General features: G+C 39.7%; 2 protein-coding genes across 4 annotated transcripts; both read right to left on the bottom strand.

The window, feature by feature from the left end:
- Positions 1–683: 683 nt before the first annotated feature.
- Positions 684–6,879, bottom strand: trappc6b (trafficking protein particle complex subunit 6B). Of its 3 annotated transcripts, XR_013934179.1 has the most exons (7): positions 6,524–6,879; positions 6,356–6,423; positions 5,608–5,725; positions 4,716–4,799; positions 3,745–3,838; positions 1,696–2,860; positions 684–1,651 (listed from the first exon to the last, which is right to left on the bottom strand). XR_013934179.1 is itself a non-coding variant. In XM_080444632.1 (6 exons), exons 1-6 carry the CDS (start codon positions 6,602–6,604, stop codon positions 2,829–2,831), a joined length of 477 nt encoding a protein of 158 aa, XP_080300758.1. In that variant the 5' UTR covers positions 6,605–6,879; the 3' UTR covers positions 684–2,828. The 3 variants fall into 3 exon arrangements, 2 of the variants coding, with proteins under 2 accessions (XP_080300758.1, XP_080300759.1); XM_080444632.1 differs by having other exon boundaries at positions 684–2,860; XM_080444633.1 differs by lacking the exon at positions 4,716–4,799 and having other exon boundaries at positions 684–2,860.
- Positions 6,880–11,722: 4,843 nt separating this feature from the next.
- On the bottom strand, positions 11,723–17,253 carry LOC308096483 (solute carrier family 2, facilitated glucose transporter member 1-like; the record flags this gene model as incomplete). Its single annotated transcript, XM_080443903.1, has 9 exons — positions 11,723–11,929; positions 12,196–12,399; positions 12,954–13,055; positions 13,222–13,326; positions 14,238–14,425; positions 14,858–15,020; positions 15,533–15,773; positions 15,879–16,039; positions 17,176–17,253. The coding sequence occupies 9 exons, from the start codon at positions 17,251–17,253 to the stop codon at positions 11,723–11,725; spliced, it is 1,449 nt and encodes a 482-aa protein (XP_080300029.1).
- Positions 17,254–23,255: the final 6,002 nt, after the last annotated feature.

Here is a 23,255-nt window from a genome sequence, read left to right as displayed (position 1 = left end):
AGTATATGCTGAGTAGAATAATCCAAGTTGCAGATTATTTTGACAAACCATGTCTCATGTGAAAGTTTCTGTAGGTATTTCCTTTATTTTGGCAGCTAAATAGGGATTTTCTGTTATCGTTGCTGTCTGGCAGAAACCTTGCATCTACATATTTTAACTCCATATATATATATTATATTATTTAATGCCCTCCTTCGTCATACCAGTGTCACACCAAAAAGAATACAATCTCCAAGCTCACAATGCGTCGCAAATGCAATGTGTTGTGAACTTGTAAATTTGCTATTTTCTTAATAGTTAAAGTGAAAGTGGTTAAGTGTATCTGTGGGTTTTATAAATACTAAACCACTGAAAACTATTAAAAAGAGCTCATGACTAAACAATAACTACATTGGATCCATTGGAAAACTTAAATTTTCGTTTGGAAGTTTTCCACCAATGTTACGTATATTCGAGGCATGTTTACATGCCAATCCCTTCATGTACCAGAATGACCAAACCAGTCCTCACCATGTCACCCTGGCCTGTACAATGCATTGTAATAAACTTAAATCTGTTTCTGTTCATACATTTGATCACATTTGAACATTTTATGATGCACTTCAAGCTGCACTAGTCTATGCAGTTCAGAAAGATGTTGCTGACTTCAATATCTTTGTCAAATAAAAACACAACACAGAGAATTAAATAATTAAACAGTGTTATTTTTGGAAAATGCAAATTCTTCATGTAATGGGGTCTTTAATCAGCACTCAGTGCAAATAATCATGAATACTTTCATCTGTAATATACTGTAAATGCAAAACATGTTTACACAATGTCACTAGGCCTTTCACTCGATGTTTCAGTTGCTATTTGGGGTCTTTCCTAATCATCTGCTTTCAATTAGGGATGCCAAACTGCAGGACTGAAATCAGCCCGATCCAAAACAAAGGTTCAGGATCGTTAGAAGCCTAGAGTACAGGCTTTAAAATTGCCGACTGTCAGGGGGCACCATTTGGAAAGGATAAGGCAAATCCATTAAAAAAAAGAACAAATATAAATCTAATGTTATCCATTGGCTCATTTCTATCTTTTTTGTTGTTGTTTTTAAGCTATTTTGCAATAGGGGACTGTATGGAAAAGGCGCTCAGCCGAGACTACTCTGATCAATGACACACAAACCCTTTTTACACTGTAGCTTTCTTACATGTGAAATTGTCACTAGACACCCCATAGCTTGTTAGGAAAGCGAGAACGAATCAACTAATTATTTTCTCAAGAGCTTCAAATCAATTACTGAACAATATGATGCTCTGAGCCACATGTGGCTTAGAACATAACATTAAAGGCCAATCTGGAATCATTTTATAGAAATTAGTTTACTCATAAATTCTAAAATATTGAGTTGTAGATAGAAAAAAGGCCTGCACACTGTCTTCAAATGCAAGAAAAAGATTGAAGGGGAATACGTTTCGGTCTGTTAGACCTTCATCAGGTTACCTTAACATAACCTGTGAAGGTTATCTTGAACTGTATTTCCATGTTGTATTTCCATAAAATCTTTTTCTTGCATTTGAAGACAGCGTGCGGGAGTTTTTTCTTTCAGTATGTTGGTGCCCTCGCCTGGTCTTCTCCTACACACCTGTCGCCTTTGTAGGTGTGCAAAAGACTTGCTTTTTATTGAGTTGTAGATAGAAACTATGTTATTTCTACTCTTATTATCCCATCCCAAATAAAAGATATTTGTCATTTTTGGTGGTGGTGGCCTACCCTTGTTTGTGTTTGTATCACTGAATGGGCCTTTAAACAATAAAAACATATGGACCACGGTATCTTCAAAAGGTCCCCGACAGTCATTGGCCTTCTCTGCAAGCACATACTGTAGCTGGTGTCACCCGTTTCCTGTGACATGGAACTCTGGAATGTCAACTTATTTCAATGTCAACTGTCCAAAGAGAGGTATTGATTAGTGATCAATATTACATATCCTTTTAATTCCCTATTATATTAAATTAAAGGTGCACACTATTTTGTTTAAAAAAAAAAAAAGGTGCTGTAAGTGATTTTTGTTTGTTAAAATAAGTGTTAAATAGTCTCTCCAGCTCTTTAGTAAAGAGAAAATATATGTTCATGTCAGGATATCAATTTAATCTAATCAGGAGAGAAAACTCATACAGGATAAACAAATACAATTGGAAGTGATGAAACAAATAAATGAGCCGACAAAATTGGAACTGGAACACAAGCTCATCATTCTCTCCTGATTGGATGAAATTTGTAACCCACCTGGACATTTTATTTTCTGTGTACTGAAGAGCTGTAGAGGCATTGGCCTCATTGTAGAGCTTTAAAAGAATGCAATACATTTTGTAAACTCGAAAAGTGTGATGGATATAACATATTTATTGTATTTTACTTTTAAATCTACCCGTGAAGCTACATTAAATGTACATTTACATCTGTGATTTTTTTTGTGCAATTGTATTGTATTCTATCTAGACTTGAAATAATTCACTAAATCGTCACTTTAAGCACTAAAACACTATATCCTTCCTTAGCTGACCGGAGTCCCCCAGGGGTCTATACTAGGCCTTCTCCTTTTTTCCCTTAACACTAAATATCTTTGCCAAAAACAGCCAAACTACAAGCTCACAACATCATGCGTTGCGAGATGTAGATATGTAGATTTTCTAGAAATGTTCGCCAACAACAAAATGCCCAAACACATAATATAAAAACATATATTCAAATAAAATAAAATCTGTTACACAATATTTTACATGTCAAACTTCAGAGCAAAGACTTAAAAAGGCAAGACAGTGGGATGACCATGGCCTCTTGAGATACTACATTTTCTGGATCATGACCTGGAATTTACCTAGAAAGAAAATGAAATATAGGGTGTAATTAATTAAGTCTATTAGCATTTAAGGGCACGGCCACACCGCACTTTTATTTGACCTCTACCAATGCTTTGTCAATGCAAATGCGTGGATTCTTGGAAAAAATCTGCAAGACCATGAATCCACGCATTTGCATTGAGAAAGCATTGGCAGATTCCGCCCCAGAGGTAAAATAAAAGTGTGGTGTGGCCGTGCCCTAATGAATGAATTAATACTCTAAGGAATCGTCAGTGCAAAATAAACTCTTGATTTTAAAATATCCCAAGTTACATTTTTATACGATCATTCATTATAAGGGTGCAGTCACACCGAACTTTAATTCTGCCTGGCAGATTCTGACAATGTTTTTCAATGGGAATGCGTCTTTTTGCCATTTTCGGATTTCCCCCCAAAAACGCTCCTTTCCCATTGAAACCCATTGGCATACTCTGCCCGCATAGGTAGTATTAAAGTTCTGTGTGACCGCACCCTTAAAGTGTTTTTAAGATATCACATAACATTTTTGACCACCAGTAAAATCCTCAGTGTTCATTTATTCATCTGCAAATCTGATGTACTGTAAGGGTGCGGTCACACCGAACTTTAATTCTGCATATGCGGGCGGATTCTGCCAATGCTTTTCAATGAGATCGAAGCATTTTCTTGCGGAGATCCTTGAATGGCAACAAACCGCTCCGTTCCCATTGAAAAGCATTGGCAGAATCCGCCCGCCGACAGTCCTAGATCAACAATTACCAAAGTTTTAACCGATATTTAGTAAAACAAAAAGAAAAAGAAAGAAAAAGGTGCAAAATCAATCAATCAATTCTAATCAAATTGAAAAACTGAAATTGATCAAACCCTGAAATGTGTTCCTTACATGCAGGCATGACGGACACCTCTGCCGTAACAATGCTCTTCACTCCCAGGTTTGAAAGCCCTCCCCTCACAAGACCACATGTGAAGGCCAAATACTGGAAAACAAAAAAACATTTAAATTTATATATATATATTTTTTATAATAATAAATAAATCACACAATACTGTGAACACAGACCATTTTGAAAAGTTAATAAATCTTAAAAAAATAGTAGGACAGTCCATTCCACACTTATTATTTTCCTGTAGTTCCCACAAGAGGAGTTTTGTGTAAAGAAAAATTATTGATGTGCAAAACTCATCAGAGCTTATTTTTCCCATTGTGTTCTGTCTTCGTCAGGTGTTGAAAACGGACAATACCCACTACTTGTGACAGCGAGGCATAAACTCAGGTTTATTGTTTAGCAGCGGCTAAAATGTCTGCAGTATAGAAGGCCAAATTCAACCTGCACCTGTTTGTATCGGTTTTTTTTCATCTCTCTACCAAAACGGTATCAAATATTTCGGTTTAGAGAGCCAACGATTTTAGTGCAAGAGAAGGAAGTGAAAGGAAGTGAAGTCTTGTATCAGCAAAGCTTGCACAAAATTAACATGAACTAATACAAGACAGTGATATCTAGAAATATTTTAATTACAGACATTTTGGTGTTGCAGAATGAGCATACCAGATTTTAAAACATGTTGTGGGTGATGTAGTGATCGAAAATGAAAGCAGCAGACCAACAGTGACTTGCAATGTATGCAATACTGCACAAGTGTCTTGAGCCAAATCTCCACATCCAGACAGGTAAGTGAAACCTGGTGAATGTTTTACCACATAAACCGTAGATCTATGATGGGGGGGGGGCTTGGTTTGAAATCCGGCCCACACTGAAAGTAGGGTTGTTGTCTATACCTCTTGACTTAACAAGACACTATAAAAGCAGTGCTATAGATTGAATAAGTACTGTAGTGTGCAGTTTAGAGTCTAACCTTTGGGGCATGTTCCAAATGCTGCTTTCCAGCAGAAAGCTGACTTAGTAAGCGAAACTTGTTATCCTGTAGCACGTAGATGCCCTGCAAAACATGACAATGTCAACAGCATCACAACAGCAATCATAACAGGCCTATGTTGTGTGAGAGCTGGATCTAACTGCAGCCTTTACTCCTGGCATGGACATGTGTCCTGCATACAGTACGTGCATAGTCACATTATGAATCTATCATGAAGAGAATGATAGCCAGCACTCTGAGTTGAGTGCTGCTGACTATCATTCTCTTCATGATAACATTCTTTGGAGCCATGCACGCGGAAAGTTTGTCGTATCGTCTACGTATGACTGAAGTTGTACTCGCATTCCTTCTAGTTACATTATTAATCTCTCTGGGTGTGTGTGTATCGAAATGTGTTATTGAGGATGAAAGTGACTTCCCCTTTAACATGTGACCCACTGTGGAACAAAACTGATGATTTGTGCATTATAGCATAGTTACTACTTGTTGACTGGAGATACAGTAGCAGGTCCTATGCAGTGGTGGACAGTAACTAAGCACATTTACTTTAAAGCTGATTACTTTCATTCTGCTACATTATAGAAATATTGTACTTTTGACTCCACTACATTTCTAGGAAGGGACTCTTGAGACAGAAACTTACAAAAATATGAATTAACCACGTAAGCCCCATTTCAAATATAGTGAAAATAGTCAATCTACGAACTTGTGAGCTTGTAGATCGGCTATTTTCACAATTTTTTAAAATGTCTGTGAATTTCTGAAAACGTACTTTTGTAATTTGTACTTTTAAATATTTAAATATTTACTTGAGTAGGCCTTTATACTTTGTCCACCACTAGACCCATGTGCTTGTGGAGACAAGTCTTACTTGGTGGTTCGTCCTGAGGTTGTCAATCTGCTTCTTGAAAACACACGTCCAGAAGTCCTTACAGATGAATTTCATTACATCCAGTTCGTCCTTGAAGCGCGCTGTGTCTTTGGTAAACCTGTAGGCAAAGAGATGATTGGTATTGTAAATGTACTATACCTAGGCCAGTGTGTGTGTGTGTGTGTGTGTGTGTGTGTGTGTGTGTGTGTGTGTGTGTGTGTGTGTGTGTGTGTGTGTGTGTGTGTGTGTGTGTGTGTGTGTGTGTGAGAAGAGAGAGACCAAGAAGAGATCCACTACCACCAACAACAAAATTACATTTAAACAGTAAATACATCTCTTTTTTATTGTTGTTTATATTGCAATAATAATATGTGCCTATGTGGTGGTCAAAAATAGCAAGGCTGGACTTGTCTGGGAACCACATTAAGGTTTTAGTCCTCAAATATTTCAACCTACTTTATTCTAAAGGTATCACACAATCAGATTACCATAAATTCCTGCTGTGATGAGGTAACTTCCAGCTGTCAAAGTGTTGTCTCTGCATGCAGTTGTAGCCTTGGATCAAGACTATCATGTATTTTATCAATTTTGACATTTGCAGATACGAAAGTAAGAGTCAGACTCGATAAAATACATCTATGATAGTTTTGATCCAAGGCTAATGCAGTTGTAATTATGCGATCAGACTAATTGATAATTGTACCACTAAATCAAATGGAATAGGAACATTATTTTATTTGACTGTTACCTTTCTATGAGTCCTTGTCCAACCCTGAATCCCATGTTTTCCAGTTTGGTGATATTTCTTCCATTCTCCTGTGAAAAGCAGCTGATCTGGTTAGATGAGAGTTCATGACGAGGGGAAGGGGGGGGGGGGGGGATAGATGAGTGTAAAAAAAAAAAAAAAGACTCTTACCGTCTCTCCATTTTCAGCAGATTTGTAAATGTACTGTATCAATTCATTGTGTAAAAACTGGAAGAGGGCTTCGTCTGCCATTCTTGTCTGCCTGTCACCTGTCAAACCTCTGAGTAAAATGAGAAGATCAACCCAAAAAGAAGATAAATAGCCGTGTCCTGATTTAGGAAGTAACGTTATGCTTTGCTTGTTTCAGTGTCTTCTTTGGTTAAATCGTGCATGGCAGAGACCCTCTTCGTGGTGACTGTATTTTTGTCAGCAGCAGCAAGCAGAAAAAACCAAACATCACACATTTGTTGACGTTTTGAGTGAAGAAGAAAAACGTCTACAATGAAAATCATACAGCTGACTGCCGGGGTCCTTTTCAGGATTGGCCACGTCACTGCCTGCCCAAAAATAATTTCATTCATGACAACAGAAGTTGAACAAGGCAAGCTAGCAGGTTTTCAACCTGTGGGTCGGGTCCCCACATGGTTTTGGGCGGTCCCCAGATGACAAGTGACAATTGAAGTACAATACCTTTTTAATACCTAAAAAAAAAGAAAGAAAGGAAGACAATTACTGCATCCAAAGTAATAAACGAACTATACTATAAAAACATCAGCCAAATTGTCAAATATTATAAGAAAGAGGCAAAAAAATAATAATTGCCAATCTGCAAGGCGTTGTTGTGAGCTTGTAGATCTGCTATTTTCACAATATGCATCTGGAATCGAGTCCAACTAAATGGAATGCCTAAACTCCTACATTCCAAGTGTTTGTCAGGGTGGGGGGTCCAAGTTCAAATATTATTTTGGGGGGTCCCCAGTTCAAATATTATTATTTTTGGGGGTCACGGCCTGAAAAGGTTGAGAACCACTGAAGCAGACAAAGGAAGTGTCGGCAGGGGGCGCCAGAAGATAACTAGTCATACACTGTCCCTCATGAAAGTGGTCTACTCTTCTAGTACCAAGTCCTAAAGATCCTTGCATCCACCCTGGAGGACAAACGAGCTGCCACCAACTCCCTACCTACCACCAACAGGCAACTACCTTTGTCCGTGAGGGGGCTAAGGTAACCAGGAGCGGCTCCACACCATCTGAGCGAGGCCAGCTACGCTTACTGGAAGATGCTGGCTGATATTGGCCGCTTGTGTTTCCTCCAGAGATCGCTACAACCATCTGACTTGGTGCTCTGGTCCGGTCCCCTTCTCTAAAAAAGGTGTTCATCATCATCGAACTCACAGTACCCTGGGAGGCCTCAGTGGATGAGGCTTATGAGCAAAAACACCTACGCTTTGCCGAGCTTGCTGCTGAAGCACAACATCGCGGCTGGAACACTGAGGTCCGCCCAGTGGAGGTGGGGTGCAGAGGTTGTGTGGCAAGATCTCATGACTAATTGGGAATGACGCAAGCTCAGGGCTGATCACACTGTAGCCTGCCACCTTTGGCGAGGGTTTATAGTGTCAAGGCCGAAACACCCCAAGAACTAAGGGAACACTACTGATGATGCGTCCCAAATTACAACCTAACCCCAGCTCCATTATATCCACCATTCATCCTCCATCACCAAGACAACAAGACGTATGTGCCTGCACAAAGGAAATCTACATCTTATACTGTGTTTCATAGACCAAACTCCCTCAGCCAGGTTTGCTAAATAGTTGTTAGTATTACTGTAGGCCTGCATTTTTTTCTGCACTATTGTTGTTGTAGTTTTCTCAAGTTTGGGACATTTAATACATTTTAGGGACTTCTACTCAAGTGAATTTGTTAATATTTTTCCACCCTTGATAAGTTAATTGAAAATAGAACTAATCTGTGTGATACTGTAGATTTCATTAGGACTGTTTCATGATTTCCCCATTTGGGACACCATATACGTTTAGTGACATAACTCCATGAGTATTAAAGCTACTTTTACACAATTGGTATTGCTGGATTCAGTAGAACCACACCGTTCCAATCACACCGCTATGACAATCCATGTCAGAGTTACTACAAAGTAAAGAGCAACATTCTACATATTTACATTTCTGCCTATTGTAGGTATGTGTTCAAATGACTGTATCTCCTATTTACATTCAGATATTGACATTCAGTCTTTTCTAGAATGTAGAGGGATGTCCTGACTTCAAGTATGCCAAGTTTTAAACCTATCAGAGCTTCCATTGTGAATGATTTTATATGCCTCAACCCCCAGACGGCCAGGCTTTATTTTTAGTTTGGGGTGTATAACTTTATATATCAATTTCACCACTTTTGCAGTAAAATATTTTTATCCAACAATCCATTTCATGTATGGGAGGCCTTAGAGATGAGGAAAAACTATGTTGTGTTTTCTCCTAACTCCGGGAGGGGTATCTCGAAAACTAAAGCCCTTTTTGGCTGTTTGTCACAGCAGCACAGTGTTGCCAGGTCTGCTTATTATAAGCGACTTTGGGCTTGTTTTTTCTGTAAAGTTGCTTATAAATACTGTCAGTTGCGTTTTTTTGGGCTTGTTTCTAAAGTAATGTAATATAATCATAATGATGTATTTGTCCACAGACCCCCCCCCCCCCCCATCTGAAAATATTTTGTGCCAGGACCCCCCTCCCCCCATACAAGATTTGTGTTGTTAAAAAAAATAAATAATAATAATTAATTTTCCCCTCAAGATTATTATTATCATAAGATTTACAAGTTCACGATGCGTCGCATCATGACGTGTTGACGTTTTGGTGTCGATGTGACGTTTTGGTGTCGATTTGAGACTCAAAACAAACATTCTCCATCAAAGCTATCAGAAGAGTTACGGTTACGACCTTATATGGCGTCTATAGAGGCTAATACATACAGTAACGAAAAGGTGTACATTTATTAACAATCAAAGTTGAGGTTACAGGAATGAAATAGAAGCATAATTAAGAGTCAGGGTGGCCAAGGCCAAAACGACAAACCAAAGACCACAATAATAAAGAAATACACTAATCTGCACCAAGTCAAATTACAATTCTAGTCTCCATAACCAACAGAAAAACAGGAGAAAAAGGTGAATCAAAATAAAGCAGCACACCCCTACAAGAAGCTTCCATGTCTGTACTTAAGCACACAAAGCTAATATTTCAACTGGCCTATCATCAGTTTTACATTATACATAGAGCAATCTTATGGTGCACATGTTCAATTTAAACTGAAAAAGTTTTAAGCACAATTATTTGTCTTGTCAGTGCTTTCTGTGTTGAACTGTGTGAATTCTTCTTAAGCTGGATAGCTCTACAAGTTTCCTAGGGAATTATGGGCATCACTTCCTGTCATCAGTCTGTCCAGAATGACGGACAACAGGAAGTGATGCCCATAATTCCCTTAATGCCCCATGGGTCACTGGAAACTCTTTGCATTAGTAAAATAAAAAATATGATTTAGAAAAGTGCTTCATAAACACAATGGCAAGAAGAACAATAGACTTTTTTTCTTTGTGTATCTTTATTAATGTACTAGCTATCCCATCAACAGTCAACAGTCAGGACAGCAAAATGTCTTGGCACTTTTCTTTTACACAAAAAAATAAACATCCTCTGACTCAATAAAAAAGAATATAATGCTACATCCAGTGAATCACATGACCAAGAAATGATAACACCATTGATCAGAGGTGGAATGTGATTTAACAACAGTTCTATTGAATTTCTTTTTTTCTGTTTGCTGCATTCTACATCTATATTCACATTGCATGTTCCATAGAAACATTCAACAGGAATGTCATACTATAAGGGGGGCTAACATACAGTACACGTGTGCACAGACACACACTTACACGCTCACACACACACACACACACACACACACACACACACACACACACACACACACACACACACACACACACACACACACACACACACACACACACACACACACACACACACACACACACACAGGTCACCACAACTTTTAAAATGGTGGATGAGCCTACAAAGGTATATGAAAATCTGGGATCACTCTCCATTGACAAAGAATGCCTGTTTTCATGTTTTCCTTCTAAATTCAATTGGCCAACGTACAAATGAGCGTAAATATCACCAAGAGCATCACAGTGCAGATAGTTAAATAAAGAAATTCCCTATCTTTCATTGGTGGCCCTACAGAGACAAAAGCCTTAGAATAGAAGCTGCTAGTACTGAATGAGCAGGTTTAGTCTGGTCATCACAGAATCTCTATTAACTTCATGTCTATTATCATTATCAAAGTTATTTATTTTCATCATTTTAGAGTTGTCTGTGGACAACACAGACAGTGGCATATGTAAAAGTGAATGTGGTCATCAAGATGACCAACAATAAAAAAGTACAAATTATATTATTAAACATGTACATATGTGTTACATTATTACGCTGTATTATATTGTTGCTGTCGGATGGAAAGCTTGTATGTCCAAAACGGTTTCTTTTCAGGATATGGAAAAGAAATAAACAAGTAGTTATTATTCAGTCACAAGCTCTTGTTAATACTTTTCAGTGATTAAATAGTTAAACCTTCAGAAAGACTTAACTTTCAACCTGGCGTCTCTATTTTGGGCTTGTCATTGTAGGCAAAATTCTTCAAGAATTATCCAAAATGTTACAAAATAGCTGATCAACAAGCTCACATCGCGTTGCAATGTGCTGCGTTTAGAGCTTGTAGATCAGAAAATAGAAGGTTTCTGCCCAATAGCAACGGTGTGTAAATTATATATTTAGAGCTGGTTTATGGATAATCTAAAAACATTTAGATTTCAGTGGACATATTTAATGTATGGGGTTGAGTGTGGAAAAACAAACAAACAAACAAACAAACAAGCTGAACAAAAAAAATGGACCTCTCACATGGGCCATTTATGTACATCTTGAAAGAAAGTGCCAAAAAAGGAAAGGTTTTCCCCACTTTGTAAATGGCAGTAATTCTGCAGCAGTATAATTGGCCAAAGTTCAATAAACCATTGTAACTTAATCTCTACATAGCAACCATCACTAGAAAAGCCCTCAACTTATTTCTACTTAGTAGTAGTAGTAGTAGTAGTAGTCGATAGCCTGATTTAAACATTGTCATACAGTGCCAAAAATAGCCAATCTAAGCTCACAGGGCGTTGCGTGGTGTGAGCTTGTAGATCAGCTATTTTAGTTTTTTTTTAATCATTTTCGGCACGTGACAACGCCATACGATGGAGTACAAATGAAGCATAAAAGTGCAATGTTTGTGTCCTTTAAAGTGGTGAGTCTGCTCCACCATAGAACTGGAGCTCCTCAGAGGAGGAGTATTTCTCAGAGGAACGTCCGGCTGACTGTCGGAAGCCTGCGGAGATCTCGTCAAATGTGCGGCCCTTGGTCTCTGGCACCTTGAAGTAGGTGAAGACGAAGAAGCCGAGCAGAAAGACGGTGAAGATGAGGAAGACATAAGCGCCGCACAGTTTCTACAGGGAAGGTTAAGGGAGGGGAAAAGACAGAAAATGTTCCATTCATGTATGCAAGTAAAATACCTGTTAGCGTAGCAGAGTGGCTCAGAGCCTCTGCCAGAAGACCAAAAGCCTAATATCTACCCCGGCCGAGGGAGATGTTAGTTACATTTATTTAAAAAAGAACCAGCACCAAGGCTGGAAATAATTGTTACAAATATTTGATGATCATTTTGCAGTGTCTCGTGTAGTGAGACTGGAAGTTGGATACTTGGGTTCCTTACCTCAACATACGGGAAAAACATTCCCACCATGAAGTTGGCAGACCAGTTGGAGAAGCCGGCCACGGCGATGGCAGCGGGCCGGGGACCCTGGCCGAAGAGCTCGGCTGTGATGAACCAGGGGATGGGACCGGGGCCAATTTCAAAGAAGGCCACAAAGGAGAAGATGGCCACGATGCTGGCATAAGGCATCCACTTGTTCTGGTCCTGAGGAGAGGAAACCACACAAGGGAAGTATTCAGTTACTTGAAACACCATTATCACTTATGAAAATACCTGCTCTCTAACTGTGCATTGCTTGCATTTAAAGGTCACAATGAGGCAGGTGGAATTATCCATAAAGAATGAAAACTAACAACTGCTGGTTCATTGGTAAATAAAATCCCAGTCAAACCATTCCTGCCCTAAAAAAAACAGATTCAGGAGGTATATTTAGCTGTCTGGGCATTGTGGGCAATCTTCTACATTACTTGCCCATACCTCTGCATTTTCATTCACCGGTGGTTTTCAAACATTTTGAACCCAAGTCAAAACCTCAAGGCACACCTACTGTATACTACTACAATAGTACAACAACTACCTCTGATACTGCTGCTGATATTACTACTAGTTGTAGTAGTAGCTATACTAACCTCTACTACTACTAGAATGCAGCCTAAAACAGTTCATGTTTCATCAGGCACATTGCTACTGGTGAAACCTTTTTCTGTTTAATATTTCTGTGTTTTGGATCTTAGTAAACCTGGCTGCCACACACTTACAGACAATTCCATGGCAACTGTCATGCAGACTGCTGATACGGCCATTCCCATCAGTCCAGTGAGATGGAGGGATCTTCTGCCTACACGTTCCACTATAAACAACTGGACAGAGAGAAAACCAAAGTTAGAGACTTATAGAGACATCTTAAAGTTTAGATTGGGGTTCCACAGATAAAAATATTATCAAATGAGGGTCCATGGCCTAATCCATATCAATTTTTATTTAGATTCTCTGCTTCACACTGTTATGTCGTTGTGTGTAACTTACTGACACCACGGTAAAGGCAGTGTTGACCACTCCTGCCCCGATGGTAGCATACACAGGCTGGGACACCCCTGCTCGCTCAAAGATCCCTGTAGAGTAGTAGAACACCTGCAGCGGATGACAGAGGCTGTTACCATGGTAACATGTTTCCATTATGTTTGTGCGTGTGGACAAAGCGGTAGTTTGGAGTGAGGTGCTTGCTTAGAAAATAGCGTTAGTAGAATGTTAGTCTGGGAATATCAGATTGAAAGTGTGGTGATTTACTTGATGGGTTTTGCCTGCATGTATATTAGAGTGTCTCTTCATAATTTGCGTCATGGCGCACCTGGATCAAATATTGTAAACTCATACTAATATAACCCTGAGCATTACATGGGTTGTCTTCATTAAGGTAAGATAATCTATTTAAAAAAAGTATCCATCCACTGGTGGAATGTAACTAAGGGCATTTACTCAAGTACTGTACTTCAGTACAGTTTAAACGTACTTATACTTTACTTGAGTAATTCCATTTCAAGCAACATTATATACTTAATTGGAAATATTGTTTTTACAACCCTATTTGACAGCTTTAGTTTACTTTGCAGATTTAGGTTATTAACACAAATAACAAATCAACTAATACATATTTTTTCAGTATTTTTTCAGTAAAAGTAATTAAAATGAGCTCTAACTTAATAATAATTATAATCAATAATTATAACCCAATAACATGATACATATGATTCTGAAATGGGCATTCTGCGTATTGACTACTTTTACTTTTGGTTCTTTAAGTATATTTTAATGCTCTTACTTTGGACTTTGACTTTAGTAAGATTTTGAATGTAGGACTATTACTTGTATCAAATTACTTTTACCCTGTAATATTGCTACTTTAACTTAAGTCAATGATCTGAGTACTCTTCCATCACCGGTGTCCTCTTCCATCTGGCATGTTAATAGATTAAAACAACATTTAAAGCTCAACATAATAGATTTGACATAATAACTGAATATGAGGTTTGCGTTCCACTCACTGCGTTAATACCGGACAGCTGCTGTGAGAGCTGCAGCATAATGGCGATGAAGATGGGCTGGCGGTATAGGGAAGAGCGGAACAGCTCTAAAATGGTCACCGTCTTCTCCTTCATCATCTGCCTGCTTTCCTCCTTCATCTCCAGCATGTCAGCACTCACATCGTCTGTGCCCCGCAGCTTTATCAAGACTGGCAACACAAAGGTAAACATATTGTTGTTGAAAATAAATCCAATGTCCTTTTTTTTATTTATTTACACAGCAAAATCTGTAGCTTCAGTTTTTTTTGTTGGTAAAGGAGCTTTACCCCCTCCTTTCGCATTACAACGATGCAAACTGCATGAGTACTGCCTTATAGATCTGTCTCACGGAAATAAGGAACCTAATGCCACAGAGGTGGAGTGGAGTGTGACAGAGTAGAACCTTTGTGCTGAATAGAACCTTTAACTCTTAAAGTGTAAAACTGGACCCAAAGTATGAACCCCCACCCCACCCTCTTGTCTCTCTCCATGTACAGTCCAAGAAAGTATAAATGTCTTGGACAAGCTGGGCCAGAGGAGCAGCAGGTTGTTGGAGGTTTGATCTACTGTGGGTAGTGCACATGCACATGCGTGCGTCTCACCACTCCGGGCCTTGCTCTCCTCGTTGCAGTTGATGAGGAGGTAACGGGGACTTTCAGGACAGAAGGGCAGCAGGGTGCACTGCAGTACAGCCGGGATACAGGTGAAACCCAACAGCAGAGGCCAGAGGGTGGCACTCCCCATGATCGACTCGATCCCAAACACCTGCGCAAAAGACACACAGCATTTAGGCTCATCACCAAAATAGAAGACACATTTTAGGTGATGATCGTCCTAGCCAACGTATGCTAACATGTTTTCTGACAGGGAGACTAAAAGATATCTTTCCATTTGTAAAAGGGCTTTAAACTGCAATGGTTCACAGAGGCAGGGAGGCGTAATCCAGCTAGATATGATCATTCAGCATTACATGGTGACATGTGTAGCCTGTTATTGTTAACATTGCAGCATTTCCCATATAGTCGTATATCGCTGTACCCTGACACTCTCTGAATGCTAGATATATTTTTGCTCACATGGGGAATACAAGTAAATGTTCTGCACACATTAAGGTTACTGCAGTACATTGGTAATTGTGAGCAACTCTTATCTATTGCTTTAATCCAGGAGTGTTAGTCAGGGCACATGCTCCAGCAAAATACAAACATTCTCTAACACTCAAGCAGCCTTTTGACATGATACTGTAGCTCAACACTAACGTATATAAAGGATCTTGCCTGTGCCATAAGGATGCCAATCACGATGCCAAGCTGATGGAGGGTACCCAACGCACCACGGAGAGCGGTGGGAGCGATTTCCCCAAGATACATTGGCACGAAGCCAGTGGAAAGGCCAGAGTACAGGCCCACGATGAAACGGCCAACGATGAGCATCTCGAAGGACGACGCCAGCTTGGAGAAGCCCATTAAGCCAGCAGCGATGAAGGCTAGCACGTTGACCATGAGCATGGAGTTTTTCCTGCAAAATAGCATCCACTGCACATTGTTATAACATTCATTTGCTCTCTTTCTGAAGAAAACTTTACGTTTGTGGAAGGCTTGATTTATGTTCTCAGTCACGGACCTTCCAAAACGGTTGACAAAGAGGCCAACGGAGAAGGAGCCGCAGATTCCTCCCACAGAGAAGATAGCCACAGAGACAGACCACAACGTGGTCAGAGAGGTCGTAGAGATGCCCTCTGAATACCTGCTGGTCCACGTCTCATTGTAGAAGTTCTCAATAATCTATAGCACAAGACAACACAGCAGACATTCCAGCATCCTTATTTTGGGGGAACATTCACAGAAAACAGCAACTCTATAAGCTCACAACTTGCCACAATGTGATGCGTTGTAAGCTTTTAGATCTGCTATTTTCAGCAAAGATATGCCCACGGGCTACAAATGGGTTGATGGGTCAACAAGGTGGGCATATTCAGTGTTTTTTGACAAATTAGACTGCATACAAATAATAATTGTGTTGGCTTGAAGATCTCCATAGGTCTTTCAACTCTAATAATGGGCTTAATGGGCTTTAGGCCCAACACATTAAATGAGGGTTATTCGTGAAACAAAAAAATATATAGATTGCCATTGTTGTAAACCTTATTAATCCTGCGGGCAAAATTCTGTTACAGCTTCACCCAGCTGACGGCTGCTCATGTGGTCATGATGAGCACTCGGGGGGTTAGGGGTTAACAAGTGTCTTGCTACCAGACACATCGACACGTATTACTGGATGGGCTGGGAGGCAAACCGGTGACATTCTGATTACCAGACAGCCTCTCTACCAACTACTAAGCTATGGCCATCCCTGCTGAGCCAAACAGTTGAGCCAGACTGCTGAGCCAGACATGTGTCAATAAGTATGATGGACCATTAGCAGTATCGCAGCAGCAGTTACACAAATATTGAATCAATACTATTGAATCACCTGTTAATTTATCCCTTTGTAACTCTGAAAGTAAACAAATGTATACAGGTCCATTTGTGTACATTTGTACAATCAGTCAAATTAACATTCAGGATCTTACTGTGCACATTTTGTCAATGAGCCTTCTACTGGAAAGCCTATTACTGCAGAGCACGTGAACGAGGCCGAAACCAAAACAAACCCAATGATAGCATTCATTACAGTAATGGACAGAAGCTTTTAGGTGCGTGCATGCTGGGACAGCCAGGAGGGAGAAGAGGTTTGGATGCTGTCCTCTTCACTCAGCTCTATTTATTGGACCAAATCTAACCATGTCTCTCAGAAAGAGAGAGAGAAACAGAGGGACAATATCATCACTGTCAGGCAGAAACCTTGTATCTCCATATTAATTATTTTCTTAAGTTAATGCACTCTTCTATACTTCATCATATGACAGCGTCGTACTCACCTTTTGGGGAGCGTTGATGACACCGGTGTTGTAGCCAAACTGCAGTGAACCAATGACAGCTGCCCCCACCGCCAACATCAGCGGTAATGTCAGCCGCTGTTGACAGACAAAAAAAGCACATTTAAACATCTGCATTTCAAAATAAAAGCTCCATGGTCCAACAAACATTCACCTTGAGTGTGTGTTTTTTGAGGCCTTGATTTTTAATGGCATGTCCTTGTTTTTTGGGCGGTGGGGTTGGGACACCTCATTAGTACACCCTTCGCTGTACTGTGATTGGCTCATAATTAGTACACCCCTAGCATTAGTACACCCCTAGCTGTACTGTGATTGGCTGACTCTATTGGCTGACTCTATTCAGTGCTGTGATTGGCAAGCGAGACACATGATGAAATTGATAACCTATAAATAGGACAATGCACTTAAAAAAAACACTTTTTTTAAGTGAGCTTCCATCACTGTGATGACCACTGTGATGACCACACCGCCCACTTCACACTGGGTGTGATTTTTTAATTAGTAGTTGACGCACATTGTATCTATGAAATAAACGTGTATCAGGGGAGGGACATAAAAGTTGATCCAATTGTATTCTATTCTCTTCTGCAACAACATTTAAAGGTGCATGCAACCCAACCCTAGTCAGATTTTGCAGTTTGTTTTCAAACGCAAGTTAAAAACTACAGCATATAAAAAATATGGCAGGCTAATAAGCAGTGCAGTAGTTAAAATAAAATAAATAAATAAAGGGTGTGGTCAATTTAAGTTAGCCATTGGTGTGTGCCAATGTGCAAACAGACTGTATTGACACTCTTTTAAAACCTAATTTATACTTAGTTGCACATCATGTCTTGCAGCGTGGTGCGTTGTGAGCTTGTAGATCGTCTAAATTCGGTGCGAGACACTGGCGTGCAACTAAGGATAAATCAGGCACACAAGCTTTTTATTACGATTTAGATTTTTTAAATGTTTGACAATGTTTCACCCACTGTATACTATTTTTAATCAAACAGATATTTACATATTGGTGAGCAGTGAAACAAAAGTTTGTTAGTAAACACAGGGACGAAATAGACTGGATGAGAAAGGCTTACTACACACTCTGAGCCCATTATGTAACAGGCACACACACACACACACACACACACACACACACACACACACACACACACACACACACACACACACACACACACACACACACACACACACACACACACACACACACACACACTATGACCTTTAAGCGAGTGAGACACCAAGAAGCCAAAGGTGACTAATAATATGTGGTAGCACTTTAAACGAACGTCCTATTAATAAACGTTTATAAACACAGAATAAGGTTAATAACTACCTTATAAGTAGCTTATTAACTGTTAATAAGTATTTAATAAGTTGTGTATTAACTGTTAATTAATGTTTGTTAATAGGACGTTCAATGCTTAATAAACGTTTATAAACACAGAATAAGGTTAATAACTATCTTATAAGTACTTTATTAACTGTTAATACGTATTTAATAAGCTGTTTATTAACTGTTAATTAATGTTTGTTAATAGGACGTTCGTTTAAAGTGCTACCTAATATGTTTTTATATCCTATTTAAAAAATAGCCGATCTACAAGCTCACAGCACATCACATTGCAATGTGTTTTGAGCTTGTAGATCCGCTATTTTCGAATAGCCGAAAAATGAAAACTTAAGTATTCCTCTTTTTGCTGGGGAACCCCTTCAAGGATCCCTAGGGGTCCCCGGACCTCACTTTGAGAACCAGTGTTCTAGAAGGGAACACAACATGCTGTACACCTGTAAACCTGTGATGTGACAATAAAGACGATTCTGATTCTTTGGGGTGAGTAATTGACAGAAAAAAAATAATTTTGGGTGCGGTGAACTCTTCCTTTAACTCCGAAGAGTGTATACTATTGTACACCCTTTGGTTTTACTGTGTAACGCACCTTGGACACGTCTCCCTTGAACCCGTAGCCTATGGCTCTAAAAAGACCACCTCTAAGGACAGTGAGATCAGTGAGAGCCTGAACTAACAACGGTATCAGCAACCTCTGAATAGCCTTTTAAGCTGTCTCTCGTGAATAACCACACTGTGTGATGGGCTACAGTATTTACTGTGGAGTCAACGTGATCTCTCAGCTTTGTAAGGGATCAACCAGCACTGCCACTGCGGCACGATCACCACAACACAGCCATGATCCACTGCCCCGCACGTACATGCCTTAGCGTACCACCCGATATCTGACTCAGGACTCCTCAGGGAAGAACCCACATATCTGTGCGTGTGTGTGTGTGTGTGTGTGTGTGTGTGTGTGTGTGTGTGTGTGTGTGTGTGTGTGTGTGTGTGTGTGTGTGTGTGTGTGTGTGTGTGGGTGGGTGGGTGGGTGGGTGGGTGGGTGGGTGTGTGTGTAATACTGTACATTTTAGTGCATAACATTCCTGGCAAAATGTACCCTTAAGCCCTCAAACTCCACCTGTTCAGACTTGGTTTCTTCAGCTAAAGCCTTATTTTTCACTGTTTTCCCTTTTAGATAATTCATTTCATTTAAGATTTCTATCTATCTGAGGTATTATTATCATTATTATTATTAAGCTTCCATTACATGCACTTAATGAACCGTAAGGGTCCTTTTGGCACTCAAAGCCCCCTGTCCAGATTTGACAGCGCAAAAGCTGGCTCATTTCAGAGTGAAAGCATGTAACTGATGCAACCCTGCTGGGAGGTGGGAGCTTTTTCACTTTTTAATTGTTTAACAGCTGCCCACCTCAGGGGGGTTTCAACGTCTTTTCGTTTGAACTCAAGTTTTTTAGAGAGTATTGTTATTCCTGCATTAGCCTCTCCAGGCTTTTATTTTCCTTCGCGTTTTGCTCAAAAATAAGAGCCTGGACCAGCCTGTTGACGTTCCTGGCATAGGAAGAGGGTGGTTTCCCCAACGTCAGGACTCTCAATGCTGCACATTGGGGAGGAGGAGGGGGGCGGGAGCACAGATTGGTGAACCAATGGGAGCCCGCGGATTCTCTCTCTGGAGATTTTGAACCCGCCCCTCTAGACCAGATATCAGACGTGCTAGGGCAGCCTATTCCTGCATTAACCCTCCCCGTCCGGCTTTCCTCCCCCGAACACGGGCCAATTGTGTTAACATATTAGAGGCCCAACAAAGCCGGATCACCGCAATGGATTTGAACCCACAACCTCCGTGGTGGTGGGCAGTCTATGTATCAGTTTAACAGAAACCCAGCTCACGGGTGTGCGCATAGAATTAACTGACAGGCATTTGACCAGGCTGTAAAACCTGTTTAGAGATTGAATTCACTTGTACTCCACCAAGAGAGAGGGGGGGGGGGGGGGGGGGGGTCCATGCCACACCCTGACGGGTGGGCCTGCAAACTACAGTAGCAGTATCTCAAAAGAGAGGGTTCCGTTGTAAAACATGATATCATGCAGGGTGTGTTTTGTGCTTGGGGTTTTCGTTGTTATCCTCTTTTTACTGTCATGAGAAACTATATAAATGTTCTGTGTAAATATGGTGCAGCCGAGACTCGGTCACCTTGCATGCTGGAAGGGTGGCGTTTCCCTTGGGATCCCTATTAAGTTTCATCTTGCTCTCACTCTCGTTGATTTTATTGAAAGTTATAGGCTACTGTATGTAAGTTTAGCTATGACAGAGGCTGATAATATAATATTATGTGCTTACAGAACAAAATATTCTCCCCATTGACAGTGAAACAGGTCTTAATGTCACTCTTTTACTGTGGAACACAAACAAACAGTGCCAGATTCTGACAATGTATAACATGCCCTGACACTGTATTTTCTTAATTTTATTTTTCAAATAACAATATCAACTTCCAGGTGATTTTATTATTTGAATTAGGAAGAAGATTAGGACTGGATCCACAAATTCAGATTCAGATCTTTAAATAGAAAAATTGAGAAAAATAAATAAATGCAGTGTCAGAGTTTGTATTATTTGTTTGTGTTTGTTTGTCCGCTAAAAAAGTGAATTTGACACTTGTTGAAAGTCAATGGGGATAATATTTTGAACTATCAGTCATCAACAGAGCAACTACTACAGAAATCTCACCAATATTTGGAGTTTACATCATTGCAAGATAACTGCACAAACCAAACCTCTACCAAAGTATAATTACGTTTTTGGGAGTTTTATTCATGCAGCGTATGTGGCCTACGGTATTTGTTGATGGCTTAAATTATAATCATCAAAATGAATCAGAATTTCTTTTATCAAATTTGTATAAAGCTATATATGACAAAAATGACCCCTGGGGGACCCCGGTCAAAAAGGTTTAAGTCAAATGGTTAAAGTATAGTCTCTGGTGATAAGAACTGGGCTGAAAACAGGGCCAAGTTGTGGTTGACTAGAGAAAAAAAGCACAGCCTCCACACAAGTACAAGTCTACAAGCGCTCCACAAGTTTATGGATTTCTGCTGCAAATGTTTCAGTCAAGGGTAAAAATGCACTGTCAAATAACAAAGCAACTTTCGGTACTAAGAAAAGCGCTATATAAATCTGATGCATTACTATTGTACGTGGCCACTAAACAGTGGGATGCTCTACCAGCTGCCCTGAAACTTTTAAATTCCCTTTTCGATTTTGAATATGCCCTAAAATCATGGCTCTATTAAAATTCGAATTGATCTTAGCCTGTCCCCAGGGTTGGAAAAACTCACTCCTTCATCGAGCTTCACAACATCTGTTGTGACTCGTGAGTGGCATCCTCCATGTGTTCGCATCCCTGCGGGTGGTCCCCATCTCATCATCAATTGTTTTAACTGCATATTTTGATATGTGTTCTTTTTTTTTTTAGCATTCTTTGTTGTATTGTATTTGTCTAGATGTTGAATGTTTACATGGACCACAATGGAAATAAGCCTTTGGCTTTTTCTTTTGTGATTATCCATTTTGATTTCTTTTTTTCCCCTTCTTTTTTTTAAAGACGGGGTGCCGTGATTTTCAGTGATCCCCCCCCCCCCCCCCCCTAAAACATAATCATCAGGTATTATGGTTATACTAGGAGGAAGATTTTTTTCAAAAAAGTGTACAGAAATTGTTAAAATTATGTTTTTATGTGGACACGCCTCCAGTTCATTAAGTATACCTGGTTCTCACATTGGCACCTCCTCCACCACCTTAGCACCACCCACCTGTCAGTCCCTCCTCCTCCTCATGCCCACACCTGTTGTGTTATGATAATGAGGGGGAGGGTATGTTTTTACTATGTCACTAAAGCGCTGTTTCTCTATTGGCACGTTTGACCCTCAAAGTTTCAGCCTCCAGGTAGAAACTCAAAATAGTCAGAGAAGACATAAAACACCATAAAAACACCACCAGGGGGCTTAATGAAGTTCTATCAACCTCATAGACACATGAAAAACAGAAAAAGTGCAAAACCATGGCACCACCTCTTTAACCTATTGCTGTACTAAAACTGTCAATAAAACATTCTATCAATCAAAAAATCACAGCAGCCAAAGCACATTAGATAATATTCATAGATATGATTAATATTGACATGTATAATGTGTGCATTTTTCTCTCCAAAGTTTCCTTTTTGGAAATGTATGGAATAATTGATTCTAGACTGTGCAACACAGATGGAAATGAAACATGTTCCAATGCCAGGAATGGGATAGAGAGAGTACTACCAGAGTAGTTAGTGATAGGCAAGCAGGCTGCAACTTCACCTTGAACGTGACCAAGTGCAGGTACAACTTCTGACAAACAGATCACAATTTTTTGCCTCCGAACTTTGAGAAAGGCCCTGAACTGAACTGTAGGCTGGCTAACTGCAGTCAGTGTTGGAAAAAGTACTAAAATGTTTTACTTAAAGGGATACTTCACTTTCACATAAAATAAACATTTAAAAAATATATTAAAAATAAATGAAAAAAGTAATGGAAAAATCACGGCCCCCTCACGCATTAGAGTGTCCTACTAATTTGTGAGGGGGCCTTTATTTTGCCATAACTTCTTTCATTTTTTTAAAATATTTTTTTTAAATGTTTATTTTATGTGAAAGTGAAGTATCCCTTTAAGTAAAAGTAC

This window comes from Gymnoscopelus braueri (genome assembly GCF_963280865.1).
Source record: "Gymnoscopelus braueri genome assembly, chromosome: 12".
NCBI classification, from domain to species: domain Eukaryota; kingdom Metazoa; phylum Chordata; class Actinopteri; order Myctophiformes; family Myctophidae; genus Gymnoscopelus; species Gymnoscopelus braueri.
Note: the sequence above shows the minus strand (reverse complement) of the source record. Positions and strands in the feature narration are given on the sequence as shown.

What these genes read in the sequence shown, in the direction of transcription:
- trappc6b (XM_080444632.1), bottom strand. Translation starts at nt 6,604, where the DNA reads ATGGCAGACGAAGCCCTCTTCCAGTTTTTACACAATGAATTGATACAG. An exon ending in ACCTCAGGACGAACCACCAA is followed by an intron (nt 4,800 to 5,607) that starts GTAAGACTTGTC and finishes CATGTTTTGCAG; the next exon opens with GGCATCTACGTGCTACAGGA. An exon ending in ATTTGGAACATGCCCCAAAG is followed by an intron (nt 3,839 to 4,715) that starts GTTAGACTCTAA and finishes TTTGTTTTCCAG; the next exon opens with TATTTGGCCTTCACATGTGG.